This window comes from Leuciscus leuciscus (genome assembly GCF_965113295.1).
Source record: "Leuciscus leuciscus genome assembly, chromosome: 7".
Taxonomy (NCBI): Eukaryota; Metazoa; Chordata; class Actinopteri; order Cypriniformes; family Leuciscidae; genus Leuciscus; species Leuciscus leuciscus.
Genome location: NC_138731.1, coordinates 44,916,338 through 44,933,761, shown reverse-complemented (window position 1 = coordinate 44,933,761; position 17,424 = coordinate 44,916,338). Strand labels below are relative to the sequence as shown.

Genomic DNA, 17,424 nt, shown 5'->3' with positions numbered 1-17,424 from the left:
ATCCGTAACGGACGTGACACAAAAAAATCTTTAACTTTTAGGTGGAAAAAGTACCAAAAGTAATACTACCCACCGGATGAAGTAGTGGCTCTCCACAGAACATAATATTCATTTTATTTTATTTTTCGTGTTCGCATTTATGAGGAAAAAACAATGTTACGGACGTGAGCACTCTGAAAGCGGCACCAAAAGACTGCTTTAAAACGTTCACAGAGACCTGAAACAGAAATCACAAAGCCTTTCTTTAAAGTGAAATTTGTTTTGTATTAATTGTATTGTAATCAACCAATTGCCTGGATTTAAATATAGCAAATATAGAAGTAAATATAGCAGACAATTAGATAATCATGACACGGAGGCACCGGCGCGTGAACTGGAGCTCGTCTCATCATGAGTCATAAATGAACCGAAACTCAGCGTATAAGGTAGCCTACTTGCCTCACAGAACTGAGAAATATATCTATAGAAAGCTTGAAATGTCTACTTTTAAACAGAACAATTCAAAACGAAAGAAACCAGACTGCTCTCTGCCTATGTAATCCGTATGAAATGTGCATTTCTCTCTGGCGCGTTCACTGCGAAGATCACGAGTTAGCATCGTCAACTTCACCTTTGCAGCCGACACAGAAAACACTTATTTATTGTTAACATTTAAAATGTCTCCTTGTTATATTTGACATATTCATAATTATTACTTTTGCCGGTTCTTTGTGACAGCTTTTAGGCGCTTTATTGGCAGCGCCACCCGTTACATGAACGCGTCACCACCGCATCAGCACCGTCACTATTTTGAGTTTGTGTCAGCTAAAAATAGCAATTTTAAGGTTCGTTGTACACTGTGCTGGTGGGAAAAAAATGGTATCTAGCTACAAAAACACTACGTCAAATTTGAAAAAACATTTGGAGTCAGGTCAAGAAAGACTGTCTTTATTTAGAAAAACAAGTATTTATGTTAAGTTAATTTAAGAAAGACTGTCATTATTTTTTTTTTATACAAACATGTATTTATGTTAAGTGGAGTCAAGAAAGACTGTCTTTATTTTTTTTTTTTATAAAAACATGTATTTTTTTCAGGAACAGACCTGCAAACTCCTCAGACTAACTTTTTTTTTTTTATACATGCCATGGGATTAATCAATGCATGCTGATGAATGATGTATAATAATAATAATTAATCTGCATACCCTAGTTTTGCACTGATGTAACAAGACTGACAGTGACACAATAAGACCTCATGTTAGCATCTTTTTACTCTTAAAAAAAAAATATTAAAAAACATGTATGTTCTTTAATGTTTGATTATAATTTTACTGTCTTCACATAGGGATGGGATTTGATAAGATTTTATCAATAATAATGCCACTGACGATTCTGATTATCGATCCAATTCTTTAACGATTCTCTTATCGATTCTTGATAGCACTGTGTGGAAAAATGTTTAAAATGCTTTTAAAAAAAGTGGTTTTTATTTATTTTAAAGTTTAAGCTTGAGTTAGCAAACTGTACTTTTTATATAATGTATGTAATAAATAGAACCTTATTGTAAAGTGTTACTGATTAGTTATACACCGATTCAGACGTCTCCTGAGTTCACTGTTGGAAAGATCAGTTGTTTTAACGATTCATTAAAATGAATCATTATTAGTTCGCGAATTGGACGTGTCGTGAATATTAATCATATGAAAATATCAAAAGAATATGTTAACACTTTTATCACGTCATGGGTCAGTGTTTACTATGGTTGAAAATGACAAGAAGTTGAGGCTGTTGTGGCAAAAACAATAATTAAACAATCATCATCACTGCATAAGAGACACCAAGAATCAAATTGTATTTTAAAAGATATTTATTGTCCTCCATGAGGCTTGGTCACAAAAATCACAGCAGCTACCCCGTGACGTGAGCAAGACCTGACACCCAGCCCAGGAAATTCCCTTCTTATACTCCTCCTTCAAGGTCTTTTCTCTGTAGTTTTCCACTCACCCAGCCACATCTAGCTGATTTAGAATAGAATGACCCCTTTAACCCCCCTTGGCTAAATTATCTTCCATACCCAAAGAGTTAAAGGTTCTTAACCATTTGTCTTACTGTGTGTGTCTTGCTTACGTCAGGTGTACAAACATACATATATCCTGTTCACATTCCACAATATAGACACATTATGTTGCAATATATGTTGAAGATCAATGGAAATCAAATTTTTCCATTACAATTCCCCCTTTTTATCATTCTCTGATAACTGATCAAGTAAAAATAGTAAGTAAAAACAGTAATAATAATAAAAATGCACCAAGTTTAAGTCATTACATCACATTTATACCCTTCATTTCTGATTTTCATATAACTGATCACTCTTCTTAAATTTGTGAAAGAAGGAAAAAGGAAAAAAGCTTAGGCTGTTTTGTAAGGATAGGCCCTTAATTATTTAGCAAGCAAGTAAAGCTTTATATGAAGCCGGGCTGAATGAATAAGCACTGTTATTGCACCCCCGACCTGGATCAGACCCTCAGTCACCTCAGTATAAACAAGAAATAGTATAGATTGTATTAGTAGGAAAAACTTTCAATTCATCACCCCTGGTTGATTCAACACGCCATACAGAAATACAAAAATAAAATAAAAAGTAGATAAAAATCCCTCTTTTCAAACCATGTCCTTGTACACCACCTCGTAACACGGATGACTGCTGCTTTTAACCCTCTTTACATATCATCGTCCTCAGAAAATAAGAAAAGAAAACATACCCCAATTTACCACATTTCATTGTAGCTTCCGCTACTTCCATCATCTTTACATTTGTGTTCACCATTACATTATCATCATCAGGATAGACAGTCATTTTCACCAATTGAACAGACATCATTGAATAGATTTTCTACTTTTCCTGAAAACATTTGCACCAATCAAATCATTAAATCTATATCAATTCTAAGCCCTAGTTTGATTTAATCAAATAAAATCATCAAAATCGTCACAAAACAAATTATTCTGCTAAACTTAAAACTATTAGTTGGTCCACATCTCATCTTGCCGGTCGTCCCTTTTGGTCTGACCTGTGGAATCATCAACCTGAAACATATTATCACCAGATAATTTCGTGCTCACTTAATAGCACTCAGAGTCCCTTTTCCCCCATGAAAAACACTCAACCCACTTTGCTCATGTTAACAAAAAAATATGTATACATTTGGAACAGAATCAGTTCTGTTTGACACAATCCATCCTGACATTATTTCACCTCTCACACTCTGCCCTGTATCAAAAGTCTGCATGCTCTGTAAAGAAAAACAAATGTCGAGGTTTTTGTCAGATAGTAAAGTACGTAGTTTCATTTGTCTGCTGTGCTGCCGCGGCCTTCACTGCCGCATCTGCCCTGGCGTTTCCTGTTGAAACAGTCCCTGTTATTAGCACACTTACAGACAGCAATTTTGTTATGGAGAAAAATGACTTCTTGCAGGGCTGTTTTTTACCAATTAAACCCCGTGCATTCAGCAAATGTGAACCCCTTGGTAAACCATATTTGGCAATTGTTACCATCCCCCTTTTGATGCATGATCCAACTCGTGCATCAATTTAACATAATGGTGTTTGGGTAAACACTAACCCAAACGTTGTCCTTCAGCCAAATTTCCCCCAGACATCTTTCTCTGCCTCTGAAACAAAATATTACATTCTTCACTCCAAGCCACAATCTCATCTTCTTATCGAAGTATTTGAAGGGCAGCGGCCCTCAGTCTCACCGCGTATCCCGCTTTTCAGGCCTGTTGTTTGGTCTCGCAACTCAGTCATCTACAAACATTTTTCAATGTAAAAGTCATCAATTGTTTCTATCAGGTCAGGTCGTGGTGTACAGACTTGGTCAGGGTCAGTCAAACAACATTCTCCTCCTTTGTTCACTATAATCTACCAGACAGAGCTTGATGACCAATCACATTAAAGCTTGCCCCATGTTCTGTATTATCTTTTCATCAGATTTTAGGCTTCTTTAAAATTTGTCATTTGCCTTAACCCATCTGTAATGATAAAACTCATTCCAGAGGTTAATGACACAATATACACACTATGGAGACAGAATAGCTCCCCTAAACTAACACATACCAAACATTAATTAACACTCATAAAACATACAATGCTGTCACCATCAAACACACACACACACACACACACACACACGCATACCTGACTATGAACCACTCATATTCTCATATTCATATCTTTTGGTGTTTACTCTAAACATATTTAAATTTTAAATAAGATTTTAAACTTCACATTTTCCTGTAGCTTTTATCTAATTTTACATGGTCTCTTAACCAGTTTCAAAGCATGTCTGTTCATTATTTTTTATTTTTTTATTTTTTTTTGAAAAGTCAGCTGGGTTGTTTTGGTTCATTATCATTATTTTGCTTCAGCTTGCTTTAGCAGGCTGATAACAGAAAGACAGACAGAGCACCATCCCTTCCTCCACTCAAGCAGTCTCTCTCACTATACACAAATATGGCCCTATCTTGCACCCAGCGCAATTGACTTTGTAAACTTCCTATTTTGGAATGATACATGATACACAGCGGACTTTTCCCTCCACAGACGCACGTCGGTTAACTAAGAAATACACTTGCGCTCCCGGGGGTGGTTCAGCGCAAAGAGGAGGCGTGTTCCGGCGCAAACGTTCCCTCATGCTATTTTGCAGGTTTAGAAAACAATTCCGCCACTGGCCGGAAAAAAACAGTTTAAAGTCAGTGGCGCGTTGCACATGTTACTATATGCTATTTTAAGGGCGCATGCTTGGCCATAATCAATGTAGCGTGTGCACAACGCGCATACACTTTGAAGCTCTCATCTACACAGAAGCAGCAGTTTTCATTTTTGCAAATCATAAATTATTACGATAGATAGATAGATAGATAGATAGATAGATAGATAGATAGACAGTTTATTATAAAAATATACATCTAGCTTACACATTTACCCAAATTATCATACGCCTGTTTAACCGAAGTTAATTTGGGTGTGTTTCTCCATTCCCAACGTCACTTCTCTGTGTTTTACGGCCCTGACGAGAACGTCGGTCTCCTCGGCTGTGAACCGCTCCTGGCGCGCGCCTGGTAAATCCGCCATTATAATAGGAATCCGCAATAGAACAAGCGCGCCTGCTCTTAAAGGGAATGTGAGATGACGCTCTGATTGGTTTATTTCACGTTACGCCCAAACCACACCTATGAATAATGAAGCTACTTCAGCCAACCCATTTTAGATTTGCGTCGGGCGCAAGAGTCATTTATCCCACCGGTATAATAGCAACAGCGCCCAAGACCCGCCCACAAAGTTACTTGCGTTTCGCGCTTGATACTTGCGTTTCAGATCGTTAAAATAGGGCCCATAATCTTTTCAACAGCCTCCTAAGACTGTAACTTAGACAAAATGTAATAATAAATTCATTACAATAACCTTTGACCATTTTCCTTTATCCAGACTTTTCTTGAATCTACAAAAGCTGTCTTCATCTTTAGCCACCACCATGTCTAACGACCTTCAGTAGTTAAAACTATCTTATAGACATATTATTTCAATATCAACAGTTCTATAAAAAAAAATGTCCTTGCCCATAAGGCAACCAACATCATTGTCCTGATATAAATTAAGTTTTGTTACTGTCTCCACAACAAATAATTATATTCACCTCATGGTCTCAGCTGGCTCTTGAAAGCCCATTCCCATTAGCTCTTTATCTGTTGGAGAAGCTTTTGGACTGTTAGGTTCTGATTAGGTAATGGATGAGTAAACCCTTCGGGATGCCGGTCAGAGCACAAATAATGAGGAGACAGGTGATCAGATTAACTCTGTGTATTGGAGGTAGATGGATGAACCACAGAGGTATATTCAATGATGTACATAGTCTGGAAAATAAGTACAATAAAGATAATGAATAAACTAAATATATATACAATAATAAGCATTCACTGTTACATAATGTAAAATAATTACTCTTAATTCACATCAGTGACACTTCTCTACTCAACATCCAGTTAAATAAACAGAAACGAGGTATTCCACAGGAAAATAGGCTGTAAGCAACCATTTGTCATCACTTACATACAGTGCCCATATATAGATAACCTTGTGGCTCATATGAAGAGCATTCAAACAAACATGATGCTAATCACTCGTCTGGTATTATAACTTCTTAACAGACCAACATCATATCATTAAATAACCCATAACACTGATCTGCAGCTTAATAAAGAATGAATAATCATACTTTAAATAATATTACCGATCTGAATAACACAGAACGATCTCTACAGGACATGTCCGGGCATGCACGTATGTCTCGGACGCAAAAAACTCTGTTCAGATCACGTTTAACACAAATATAATCAAATTGTCTTACTTTGAGGTCAGTGACTAACATCGTGACATTCCATCTGCAGCAATCACTACGAACAAACAGGAATCAACAACTTTGCAGCTGACAGCTAGAACAGATCACACAGACACAGCAGATAGCGGCAGCTCAACTAACTACTGTACAATGCTCACTAACGGCATATTACCATGACTACGGTTTCATAATATAAGTCCCCACTAAATGAGCCTTTAATACAGCCGCCCCCAAAGATGTGGAGCATCTTTGCTTCCTTGAAAGGTGACTTCACTAATCAGGGTTAGGAGCATTAGGTCCATCCTTTGGTAAGGCAGGCAGGATGACCAGGCGGGCTACCGGTCTGGTATAAACTTGGCCCCTTATCTCCACATCAGCTGACCGGATATGACCATCCGGGCTTAGGTGGGTCTTGATGACTTGTCCCACAGACCATAAGCTCCGAGGTAGTTGTGGGTCTACAACCAAAACAAATGTTTTCTCCTTCAAGTCGGGAGGAGAGGCTTGCCATTTCTGCCGAGTTTGGAGACTAGGAAGATAGTCCCTTATGAACCTGGACCAGAATCGGTCAGCTAGGACCTGGGAATGTCGCCAGTGCCGGCGACTTAGCATCTCTGATTCTGGGTAAATGACTTGAGGCAGAGATCCATCGGGCCGCCCCATGAGGAGACTATTTGGCGTCACCGGGTCAGCATCTGCCATGTCTGATGACACATACCCTAAGGGTTTTGAGTTCAGGATGGCCTCCACTTCCAGCAAGACTGTCATTAAGACTTCCTCGGGAACTGACTGTGAACCCAAAACTGTGTACAAGGCTGATTTAACAGATCTCACCTCCCTTTCCCAAACTCCACCGAAGGGGGGTACTCATGCTTGAGAGTAGGTCTAAATGGATGGCTCTCGTGGTCAAACATTTAAAGAGAATACCCAAACGCTTCTCTGTACGTCTTCCGATTTTGACCAGCAAGGGTCCAAAGCAGTCCATTCCACAAGAACTGGGTGATTAGGATCCAGGACCAAAGGATGTAAAACGGAGTCCTCAATGCCTGCAACTCTCCTCAAACGACCTCCTACCCTGATCAGACTACTGGATGGATCCATTTCAGGGGCTAGGGTAATTAGTCGACTTTTGGACCTGACTGACTTTCCACTCCCTAACAGTTTATAATCCTCAGGGAAGGATTCCTGCTGCACCCGTTTGAGGATATGAAGCTCAGCCTGATGGTAATCCTCAGCCTGTGGAGAAGTCCCTGGAGAAAGGGTAGTTTGAAGTTCTGGGGCTGTCACATCCAATAGTTCCTGCCAAGTGTGTTGGTTCCATCCATCAGTGTTGCCAGAAGAGGGAGGGAAGGTACTGATCCCACAGAAAGCAGATTTCTGCAGTTCAACCTTATCTGCCATGGTCTCAGTCTTAGGTATTACTGGCCATTCCTTGGGATCCTGGAGGAGAAAGGAGGGTCCTTGGGACCATCGGTTTGGTGCAGCAAGGTATTGGAGAGATTTCCCTTTCGTGAGGTCGTCAGCTGGGTTGTCTGCAGAGCTTACATAATGCCAAGAACACTTATCCGTCAACTCCTGGATCTCAGCGATTTTGTTTCCCACGAAGACTCTGTATTGACAGGACTCCGAATTCAACCACTGGAGGACTGTGGTAGAGTCTGTCCACAGGGAAATAGACTTGATACGTAGGGTCAACTCATTCTCAAGCAACTTAGCCAACTGTGCTGCGACTAGACTTCCGCAGAGTTCCAGTCTTGGAATAGAGTGAGCTCGTTTAGGAGTGACACGCGAACGTGCTAGGATGAAGGACAGGTAGGTCCGAACTTCCTGGTCGGTAGTCCGGAGGTAAGCCACCGCTCCATATGCCTGCTCAGAAGCATCTGAGAAGACATGTAACTCATGGGTAGCTCCACCCATTCCAATTTCAGGAGGGACATAAGGTCGGGGAAAGGTGATACAAGGGAGGTATCGGAGTTCTTCCTCCCACGTATTCCAAGACTGGATGAGCTCAGGTGGTAGGTTGGGGTCGTCCCGCCCTCTCTGTTTGTTCCACAGTTGCTTAATGATGACTTTCTCTCGAGTCGTATAAGGTAGAAGCCAGCCAAGAGGGTCGTATTGGGAAGCTAGGACCTTATAGATATTCCTCAAAGTAAGAGTGTCATATACCACAGGTCGGTGTTTGTAGGACAATGTGTCCGTCTGCCAGTTCCAGCTTAGACCCAGCATTGATTCAGGGATGTCTGACTTCTCCTGCGTTAACCACAGTTCCACACTCGCAGCTCGGGCATTGGTTGGTAGGTGACTCACCACGCCAGGGTCATTGCAGGCCCACTGGCGAATTTCAAATCCAGCTTCAGAAAGGATATTCCGTAGTCGATCAATCAAACTTCGCGCTGCATCAACAGTAGGCAGACTCTGCAGGCAGTTATCGACATAGAAACTTCTCTCCACCGAAAACCGAATCGCCTCATCCGTCTGGGGGTTTTGCTGTACATGGCGTTGTAGTGCGTAGATTACACAGCATGGACTAGAGGTCGTGCCGAAGGGTAAAACCCAAGAATCTTGAGTGCTTCATCCATCTTCAGGTCCCGCCAAAGAAAACGGAGTAGAGGACGGTCCCAGGCAGAAGACGGACCTGGTGAAACATCGCCTTGATATCACCACTCACTGCTACAGGATGTTCTCTGAAGCGGATAAGGACACCCAACAGCGAGGCCCCAAGGGTGGGCCCTGGCAACAGGTACTGATTGAGGCTTTTTCCTCGATACTGATGAGAACAGTTAAAGACAATGCGGAACTTTCCATTGTGACTAACAATGTGGTGAGGGATGTACCAGCATTCAGCTGAATCAGGTAAAGGAACAGTAGCTTCCCGAACAGCTCCTGTCTCAATGACTTTCCTCATTTCCTCTTTATAGACCTCAGCTTTTACAGGGTCCTTCAACAGACGCCTTTCAACACTGTGGAGGGTAGGTAGGACTGACTCCTTAGGTGCATTCAACAAAGGCATGTCCTTTCGCCGCAGTAGGGGCGTAGCTAACCGATTGATGCCTTCTATTTGATGGGTGAGAGTTTTCATTTCAAGCAGCTGAAGAGCCTCCTGATCTTGCTTTGACCGGGTTACCTCTTTACCCTCCCACTGCGGAACCGTATACAACTGCCACAGTCGTTGAACGTTCTGGAATAGTTTGTCCTGAACTGGAGCCATGGAGGTTAACAGGCATTGCCGTGCTGCAGGAGGCCACCGCACGGAAGGTATGGGGCCCTGGAGCGTCCATCCTAGGCGCGTGTGAACTGCAGCTGGCGCACCCGGGCTGCCCCATCGAACAGGCTCTGTTGGAGTTATGAGATGGGGCTGATTGGAACCGATGAGAAGTAAAGGCTGGACTTCAGTTAGTGTACGGATTGGAAGACCCCGCAGATGTCTGTATTTCTTTCGTAGCTGTTCTACAGGGTAAGACTGGCGTGACAGGTTAAGGCGATCTGCTGTAAAAGCATGTTTGATCTTATAACTGGTTTGGGGTTTACAGAGGGAAGAGATCTGAAAGGATATGGAAGAACCATGAAGGACCTGAATATCGTCTCTCACTGTCCGCAATGGAAGATCTTCAGGGACACCCTTGATGCCCAAGGCCTTAACTGCAGTGGAGAGCAAAATAGTCCTCTCCGAGCCGTCATCAAGAAGAGCGAAGGTGTCCAGGGTGCGATCTTCATAATGTAGATTTACAGGAACCACTTTGAGCATAACTCGACCACTGACAGAGGGTTTATCCAGGAAGAGCCGATCTGGAGAGGAATTTGTCAGGCAACTGTTCTCCACTTGAGCTGAATCCTCCCTCGGGGATATACCAACGTTCACCTCATGAAGAGGGCGGAGATGGGTGCCTTGGCAGAGGTTGCAGTGCTTCTTAAGGTCACATTGAGCAGCATGGTGTGCCCTGGCGCAGCGCCAACAACGATTGTTACTCCGAATCCATGTCCTGACCTAGCCTGGAAATCCAGACCTAAATCTAAAAGATTAATGGTCTGGCGTCGACTAATGAAAATAGCCCAGCTCGAGGGGCGGCACCAAGCATGCATTTGAAAATCTCACTGCACGCAATAGGATAACACTACGACCAACCACAACAATAAGCCCCATACGCTTAGCTACCTGCTGAGCTAACTGGTAGATTATACTCTTACCGTATCCGGTCGGCAAAACAGCATAAACGCCCTTCTTGCAAAGGAACGATTCGAGCGGCGTCTTCTGTTCCTGTTTTAGATAAAAAGCCAAGTCTAACTCGTTCATTGTAGCGGCCAAAGCCGTTTTAAACAACTGGTGTTCATCCATAGGAATCTTGCAATGTTTATTAATCACGGCTGGAGGATCTCAGACAAATTTCAGAGAGAATCCCACCAGCAAAAAGAATACAACAGTTTTTATAGAATAGGAGCATTGCAAAAATGACATGAAACATTACATAATTTCCCTACAATTTGATTGGTTCTTCATATGCAAAACCTTCTGTTACTAGGTAGAAGCAACTTAGATCTTACATCATTAAAAAAAATGGAAAAGGTTAGAAGTTCAGTTGATTACTCAATATGTCATGAGACTATTCTAGACTGTTATATTTTTGATATTGTCTAGCCAGCATCTCAGGATTTTCCACTGGCTTCGACACAAACTTCAGAGTACATTTTGTTAAAGTGGTAGAGTGTTAGTCCTAAAGGAGAATTAAGGTTAGATGTTAGAATTATGACAGTTTACTATTTTATTTATAAAAAAATCCATCACAAGCGTTTGCGTTGACATGCCGTACTTGCATACAGTATTTTTAAGGCCTTTATGGGTTAAGCAGGTTCAGTCTCAGAAGAGAGACTAATGTGCTTTGATCCAGTTGCATTAGGTTTTGTCCATATACAAATACTAATTTCAAATGCTGGTGTTTTGGGGTCTTTTTAAAACTTTTTATGATTAAATTATGAGATTGTAATGATGTATTTATATACAACAGACCAAAGTCAAGTCAAGTCAAGTCAAGTTTATTTGTATAGCGCTTTTCACAATACAGATTGTATCAAAGCAGCTTCACAGTATTAAATAAAAATAATACAACAAAGTTTGTTTCAAGAGGAATTTATTGATTGATAAAATTAGATTAAATATCCCCAAAATAGGCAACAGTGGCAAGGAACCGAAAAACTCCATCAAGTGACCTAATGGTGTCCTAAAACTCCATCAGGTGACCTAATGGAGAAAAAAAAAACCTTGGGAGAACCCAGGCTCAGTCGGGGGCCAGTTCTCCTCTGGCATTTATGAGCTAGAGGACGGATTGTAGTTTGATCTGTAGGATTATATGAATGCCTGGCTGAAGAGATGCGACTTTAATCTAGTTTTAAACTGGGAGAGCGAGTCTGAGCAATGAACAGTATCAGGAAGACTATTCCAGAGTTTTGGAGCCAAATGTGAAAATGCTCTCCCTCCTTTGGTGGTTCTGGATATCCTAGGTATGACCAAAAGCCTTGAATTTAGTGATCTTAAAGAGCGCGATGGATTATAGGGTGATAGAAGATCCGTTAAATAGACTGGAGCTAAGCCGTTTAGGGCTTTATAAGTCAGTAGCAATACCTTGTAATTAATACGGAACTTTATAGGTAACCAATGCAGTGATGATAAAATCGGTATTATATGATCATATTTTCTTGATCTCGTAAGAACTCTAGCAGCGGCATTTTGGACTAACTGTAGCTTGTTTATTGAGGATGCAGGACAACCAGCTAATAAAGCATTACAGTAATCCAGTCTCGAGGTCATGAATGCATGAACTAACTTTTCTGCATCAGAAACTGATAGCATATTACTTAGCTTAGCAATGTTTCTAAGGTGGAAAAAGGCTGTTTTTGTAACATATGAAATATGATTTTCAAAAGACAGGTTGCAATCGAGTATAACACCCAGGTCTTTTACTGTAGAGGATAAGGTAACAGGACATCCTATGATGTTAAAGTTGTATTGTGCGAGGTTTTGTGGGCGGTTTTTTGAACCGATAAGTATTACCTCTGTCTTGTCTGGATTTAATAAAAGAAAATTACGCGTCATCCAATCTTTTATATCTTTAACACACTCTGTCAATTTGGAAAATTTTGCGTTTTCATCCGGCCGTGATGAAATATATATTTGAGTGTCATCAGCATAACAATGGAAACTAATTCCATGTTTCCTTATAATATTTCCAAGTGGCATCATATATATGGAAAATAACAGAGGGCCTAATACAGATCCCTGCGGCACTCCATAGTTTACTGGAGTTATGATCGATTTTTCTCCATTTAAATAGACAAAATGGTAGCGGTCAGATAGGTATGATTTGAACCAGCTTAATGCTTGTCCTTGAACACCAGTATAATTTTGTAGTCGATCTAAGAGTAATGTATGATCTATAGTATCGAACGCAGCACTAAGATCAAGTAAAACTAGTATTGAGATACAGCCTTGGTCAGAAGCTAAAAGTAAATCATTTGTGATTTTAACGAGCGCAGTTTCAGTGCTATGATGCGGTCTGAATCCAGACTGAAACTTTTCATAGATATCATTTTGTTGCAAGAAAGAGCCCAGTTGAGCAGACACCACTTTTTCTAATATTTTAGACATAAATGGAAGATTTGAAATGGGTCTATAATTTGCTAGATTATTATGATCTAATTGTGGTTTCTTAATGAGAGGTTTTATAACTGCCAGTTTAAATGTTCTTGGAACATGACCTAAAGATAAAGACGAGTTAATAATATTGAGGAGAGGCTCTTCCACTACAGGTAACACTTCTTTCAGTAGTTTAGTTGGTATAGGATCTAATAAACATGTTAACTAATAAACAAAGCTTCTGTTAGAAATGTTTTGCATTGCACTCTGCATGCATGAGTTTGGTTGTTGTTGTTTTTTTATCATGCATGAACTCCTGTTTACATGCGATTTTTCTATGTAGTGGTTTCTTAAGATAAAATATAAATTGTCTAGTTGATACGTTTTTTTGAGTTACAGTCCATAAGGAGCAATAGAGTCAACTCAAACTCAAAGTGGATGCCATTTATGGGGAGGGAATGGGGAAAGATGGGATTAAACAGGGATTCTGGGATGGAAGTAGTGTTTTTTGTACACCTGTGATTGGCAGATTACATGAAAAGAAACCTCAGTGTCCTGTGTTTTGGTAAGGCAGAGTGAGGGCAGAAACGTTGCGATCCAGATTGCTTTGCGCTGCCTCAAGAACATGAAAGTCAACATGGTAAATATTGCAGGAGGCCAGCATGCTAGCGGGCACAAAGAGCATTGTGTGACTGTGAGTCTGTAATGCCTGTCTTGTGTGAAACATCCAGGGTCGGAGGTCAGCAGGCAGGGTGACTGTCTGATAAATCAGTCATGAGATGAAGTTTGACCTCAGGTGTTTCAGGGGAGTCTGACGGATATATACCGAACCAATCATCTTGAAGTGTGAATAAGATTGCGATTTGGTTGTAAGTTATCATGTACCATCAGTGTGAGTATGTGTGTCTGGGTTGCTTAACTATATTTTAAGGACAAAACTGTCCACAGAAGCTTAATTTGGCAAACCTCCAATCTCATACATAGATAGATAGATAGATAGATAGATAGATAGATAGATAGATAGATAGATAGATAGATAGATTTGTGTTTTGTGGAAAGTTGCCATAAACCTCATGTGCTGTCAGATAATCTGTTGGCAGACTATTTTCTGAGAGAGAGAGAGCGAGAGAATTAGAGAAAGAGAAAATGACAAGGTCTCCTGGACAGGAACTGGTGCCGAGACAGCTCCTGCCAAAGAAAAGATGAAGACATTGTCTCCAGCGAACGCGGCAGTTTGCATTATGCATCTGTATCCAGAGACAGAGGTAAACAAAGCAGGCACTGCACGTTATGATATATCTGTTGTTCCCTGCGGCACGCTGGATGGCTGGAATCTTTAATTACGTTCCCGTCAGCTCTCTGTTCCTCTACAGGCACGCCATCCTTTCACCAGGGGATGGCGGTGGACAGGGAGCTCAATTTGTTTGGGTTGCCAAGGCTCGTATTCTGTCAGAGCATTTAATTATGCTTTTGATACATCCTCAGAGATGAAGCTCTCATGGCTTATAAACAGTTTATCGTTATCTCAAATACAGCCAAGCGGAGAGCTTAGGCATTAGGGGAAATAGAATTCCCTCATATTGCCTGTATTTATTGTTTCTCACCTTGAGGGACGTGACCCAATGCACATGGAGGAACATTACTTGTACCGTCCTGGAGGTCTAGCTCAAGGCAGGGTTTAGACACTGTGAAAAGATCTGCTTTTGTTCCAACGCTTCTAGCCAGGACAGATTTATTGCTGAGTGAGTGCTCCTACATAACTCAAGAGACTTAAAGGAATACATCACCCTAGGATGTCATTCCAAACACATACTATTTGTGACACACTGTGTTATTTTAGTCTCATTGAGATACTATTATAGTTTTATATATTTTTGTATTTTGTTTTATTTAGTTTTAGTATATTGTGGTGTTCATATAGTTTTTTTTTTTATGTCTATATAAATGTATTAATTATTATTTTAGTTGCAGTTATTTTACTACATCACGTTAAACCAAATGAAAATCTGAAATAAAGCTGATTTTTTTTTTTTTTTTTTTTTTTTTGAAAAACATTTACAAATATGTTAAATAATAAAAATGTTTTTTAATGTTTTTAGTTGTAGTTTTAGTTAACTATGATGACTCTGGTGACACAAAAGTAGTTCTTATCCAAAATGTTCAAACTTCTGTTTTACATTCAAATAAAGATTCAGATTTATATTGTCAAGATCCCAAACAAATTTAGTATCCCAAACCTAGTCCATATGACTTGTCCACTTATCTTTGTCATCCTGAAGTCTTAGCTTTGTTTGAGAGACCGACTGAAATCGAAGTAGTTGTCCATTCATAATTTCCCCCACAGACACAACTCTCAAATCTCAGTTGCTCTGCGTTTGCTATCAGAGTGGAGGAAATACAAATTATAATTTTTATACGAAATTAGGGATGTCAATTTTAACAAATCCCCATGATCGATCGTCGTTTAAATTAACGATCAATTAATCGATTAATCGTTAGCCGTAACCCTGCATTATGAGTCTGGCTGCAGTGGCATATGGCCAACAGCATGACAGGGTGTGCAAATATGTTCCTCACCAAATGAATGAGAATATTTTTTAATCTAAATAAAGGGCTAGTAGGATTGTAAAATGTTTTAATGTGATTGATCATTTAATTAAATGAATTATTTAATAATCAAATATAACGACTAATGAAAAGTGTCACCAACGCCTCAGATGCGTGCTTGTAATATGTGACTGTTGTGGACGTGCTCTTCCTGGAACAGCGCGCTGAAAATGGCAACAAAACCCAATGAATTCACAACGATTTAATAAAACAGTGTTCTCATGTTGTGTAATATGACAGTCCTAATCATAGTTATTATTTACCGTGCATTGCTGTTTGAGCTGCGCGCTGAATGAATACCGTTAAACTGGAGCACTTTGCTAGCGCGTTATTTAACTCAAAGAAACGTATCCTATATGAGATTAATCAGATATATAAAAAGTAAACATAATATTACAAATGATATCTGCACAAAATGAAGCGAATGCACAAGTGAACTTGAACTAACGTGCCATTCAGAATGACTCATGTTGTGGACGCGCTATTCCTGGAGCAACGCGACACGGCAACTAAACCCAAATAATTCACAATATTTTATTACAATATTGTTCTCTTTATAATGTTATGTAATATGACAGTCCAATAGTCATTATTAGTCGTGCATTGCCGCCCGTTTGAGCTGCGCGCGCTGAACTGAAGAGGATCCGTCATGTATGTCATTCGTCTACACTAAGGTTTGTTTCTAGTCTGTTCTCGTTTTTGTTCTTGCTTGTTTTGTTTTATTGTTATTCTGACGGATTAAATGGTTTTCGACACTGGCATGGACGACTACGATTCTGATTATTATAACTTAGATGCTTGCATGGATGACGATGATTTGGACTGCCCTGAGTACTGTGTTGCTGCATTTGGATCCACCCATGTCTCCACTAGCAATCATGACAGAATGACTCCGTCGTCAAGTGGATCCAGCAGCATGAACCTTCTACAGGCTTTTGCGTTTGTGGCCCGTCAAAGGGAGGAGGCCATGACACTCAGGTTTCCCAAGGACTTTTCGTCCAACGACGGAGAGTCGTTTAGAGGAGAGCGTCTGGCCCGGTTTTCGGGGACCCGTGGAGCTCGCAGAGGAGGAAGTAGTAGAGGTGAGTCCCGGACTCAGTCTCTACTTCGGTCTTCCTTCGACCATGGGTCAGTGATACACAGACCAGAACACCCTTCGCCGCGGGTCCTGTCCCGTCCTGAAACTGCACCTCGCCAGGAGGGACGACGGAGGAGGAGGAAGACTTCCTCCGTGTCTGTTCCGGTGGTCCCAGTTCCGGTGGTCCCAGTTCCGGTGGTCCCGAGTCAGGTGGTCCCGAGTCCGGTGGTCCCAGTTCCGGTGGTCCCGAGTCCGGTGGTCCTAGTTCCGGTGATCCCGAGTCCGGTGGTCCCAGTTCCGGTGGTCCCAGTTCCGGTGGTCTCGTGTCTGGTGGTCCGGAGGCGGAGGAGGAGGAAGACTTCCTGCCTCCCCAACGTCCCGGAGGCCGTCCCCTCCGAGCAGCCCGCTGTCGTCCCGGAGGCTGTCCCCTCCGAGCAGCCCGCTGTCGTCCCGGAGGCTGTCCCCTCCGAGCAGCCCGCTGTCATCCCTGAGATCGTCTCGGAGCCGCCCACCATCAGTCCTGCCACGGCCAAGAGAGTGGTCTTCCTTTTTTTATGCAGTGGCGGTACTGCAGGCGTGGAGGAAGCACAGGACGTCTGCCGATCCAGAGACTGTTCTTGAGCCTGTGTCTTCGGACAAGATGGCCGCCGCCGAGCCTGTTCACGTCACGCCTGCCGAGCCTGTGTCTTTGGACAAGACGGCCGTCGCCGAGCCTGTTCACGTCACGCCTGCCGA

At 41.3% G+C, this 17,424-nt stretch overlaps 2 protein-coding genes and 1 long non-coding RNA gene across 3 annotated transcripts in view; 2 read left to right on the top strand and 1 right to left on the bottom strand.

Annotated features, from left to right (window-relative positions):
• Positions 1-17,424, bottom strand: part of LOC309502435 — a 188,375-nt gene that overhangs the window by 61,476 nt on the left and 109,475 nt on the right. The window lies entirely within an intron of this gene.
• The window catches only part of LOC309502335 (receptor-type tyrosine-protein phosphatase F-like), a 128,715-nt gene that overhangs the window by 2,468 nt on the left and 108,823 nt on the right, over positions 1-17,424 (top strand). The gene's annotated exons all lie outside the window — the stretch shown is intronic.
• Positions 16,433-17,310, top strand: LOC309503904 (uncharacterized protein; the record flags this gene model as incomplete). Its single annotated transcript, XM_082176771.1, has 2 exons — positions 16,433-16,869; positions 16,900-17,310. The coding sequence occupies exons 1-2, from the start codon at positions 16,498-16,500 to the stop codon at positions 17,308-17,310; spliced, it is 783 nt and encodes a 260-aa protein (XP_082032897.1). The 5' UTR covers positions 16,433-16,497.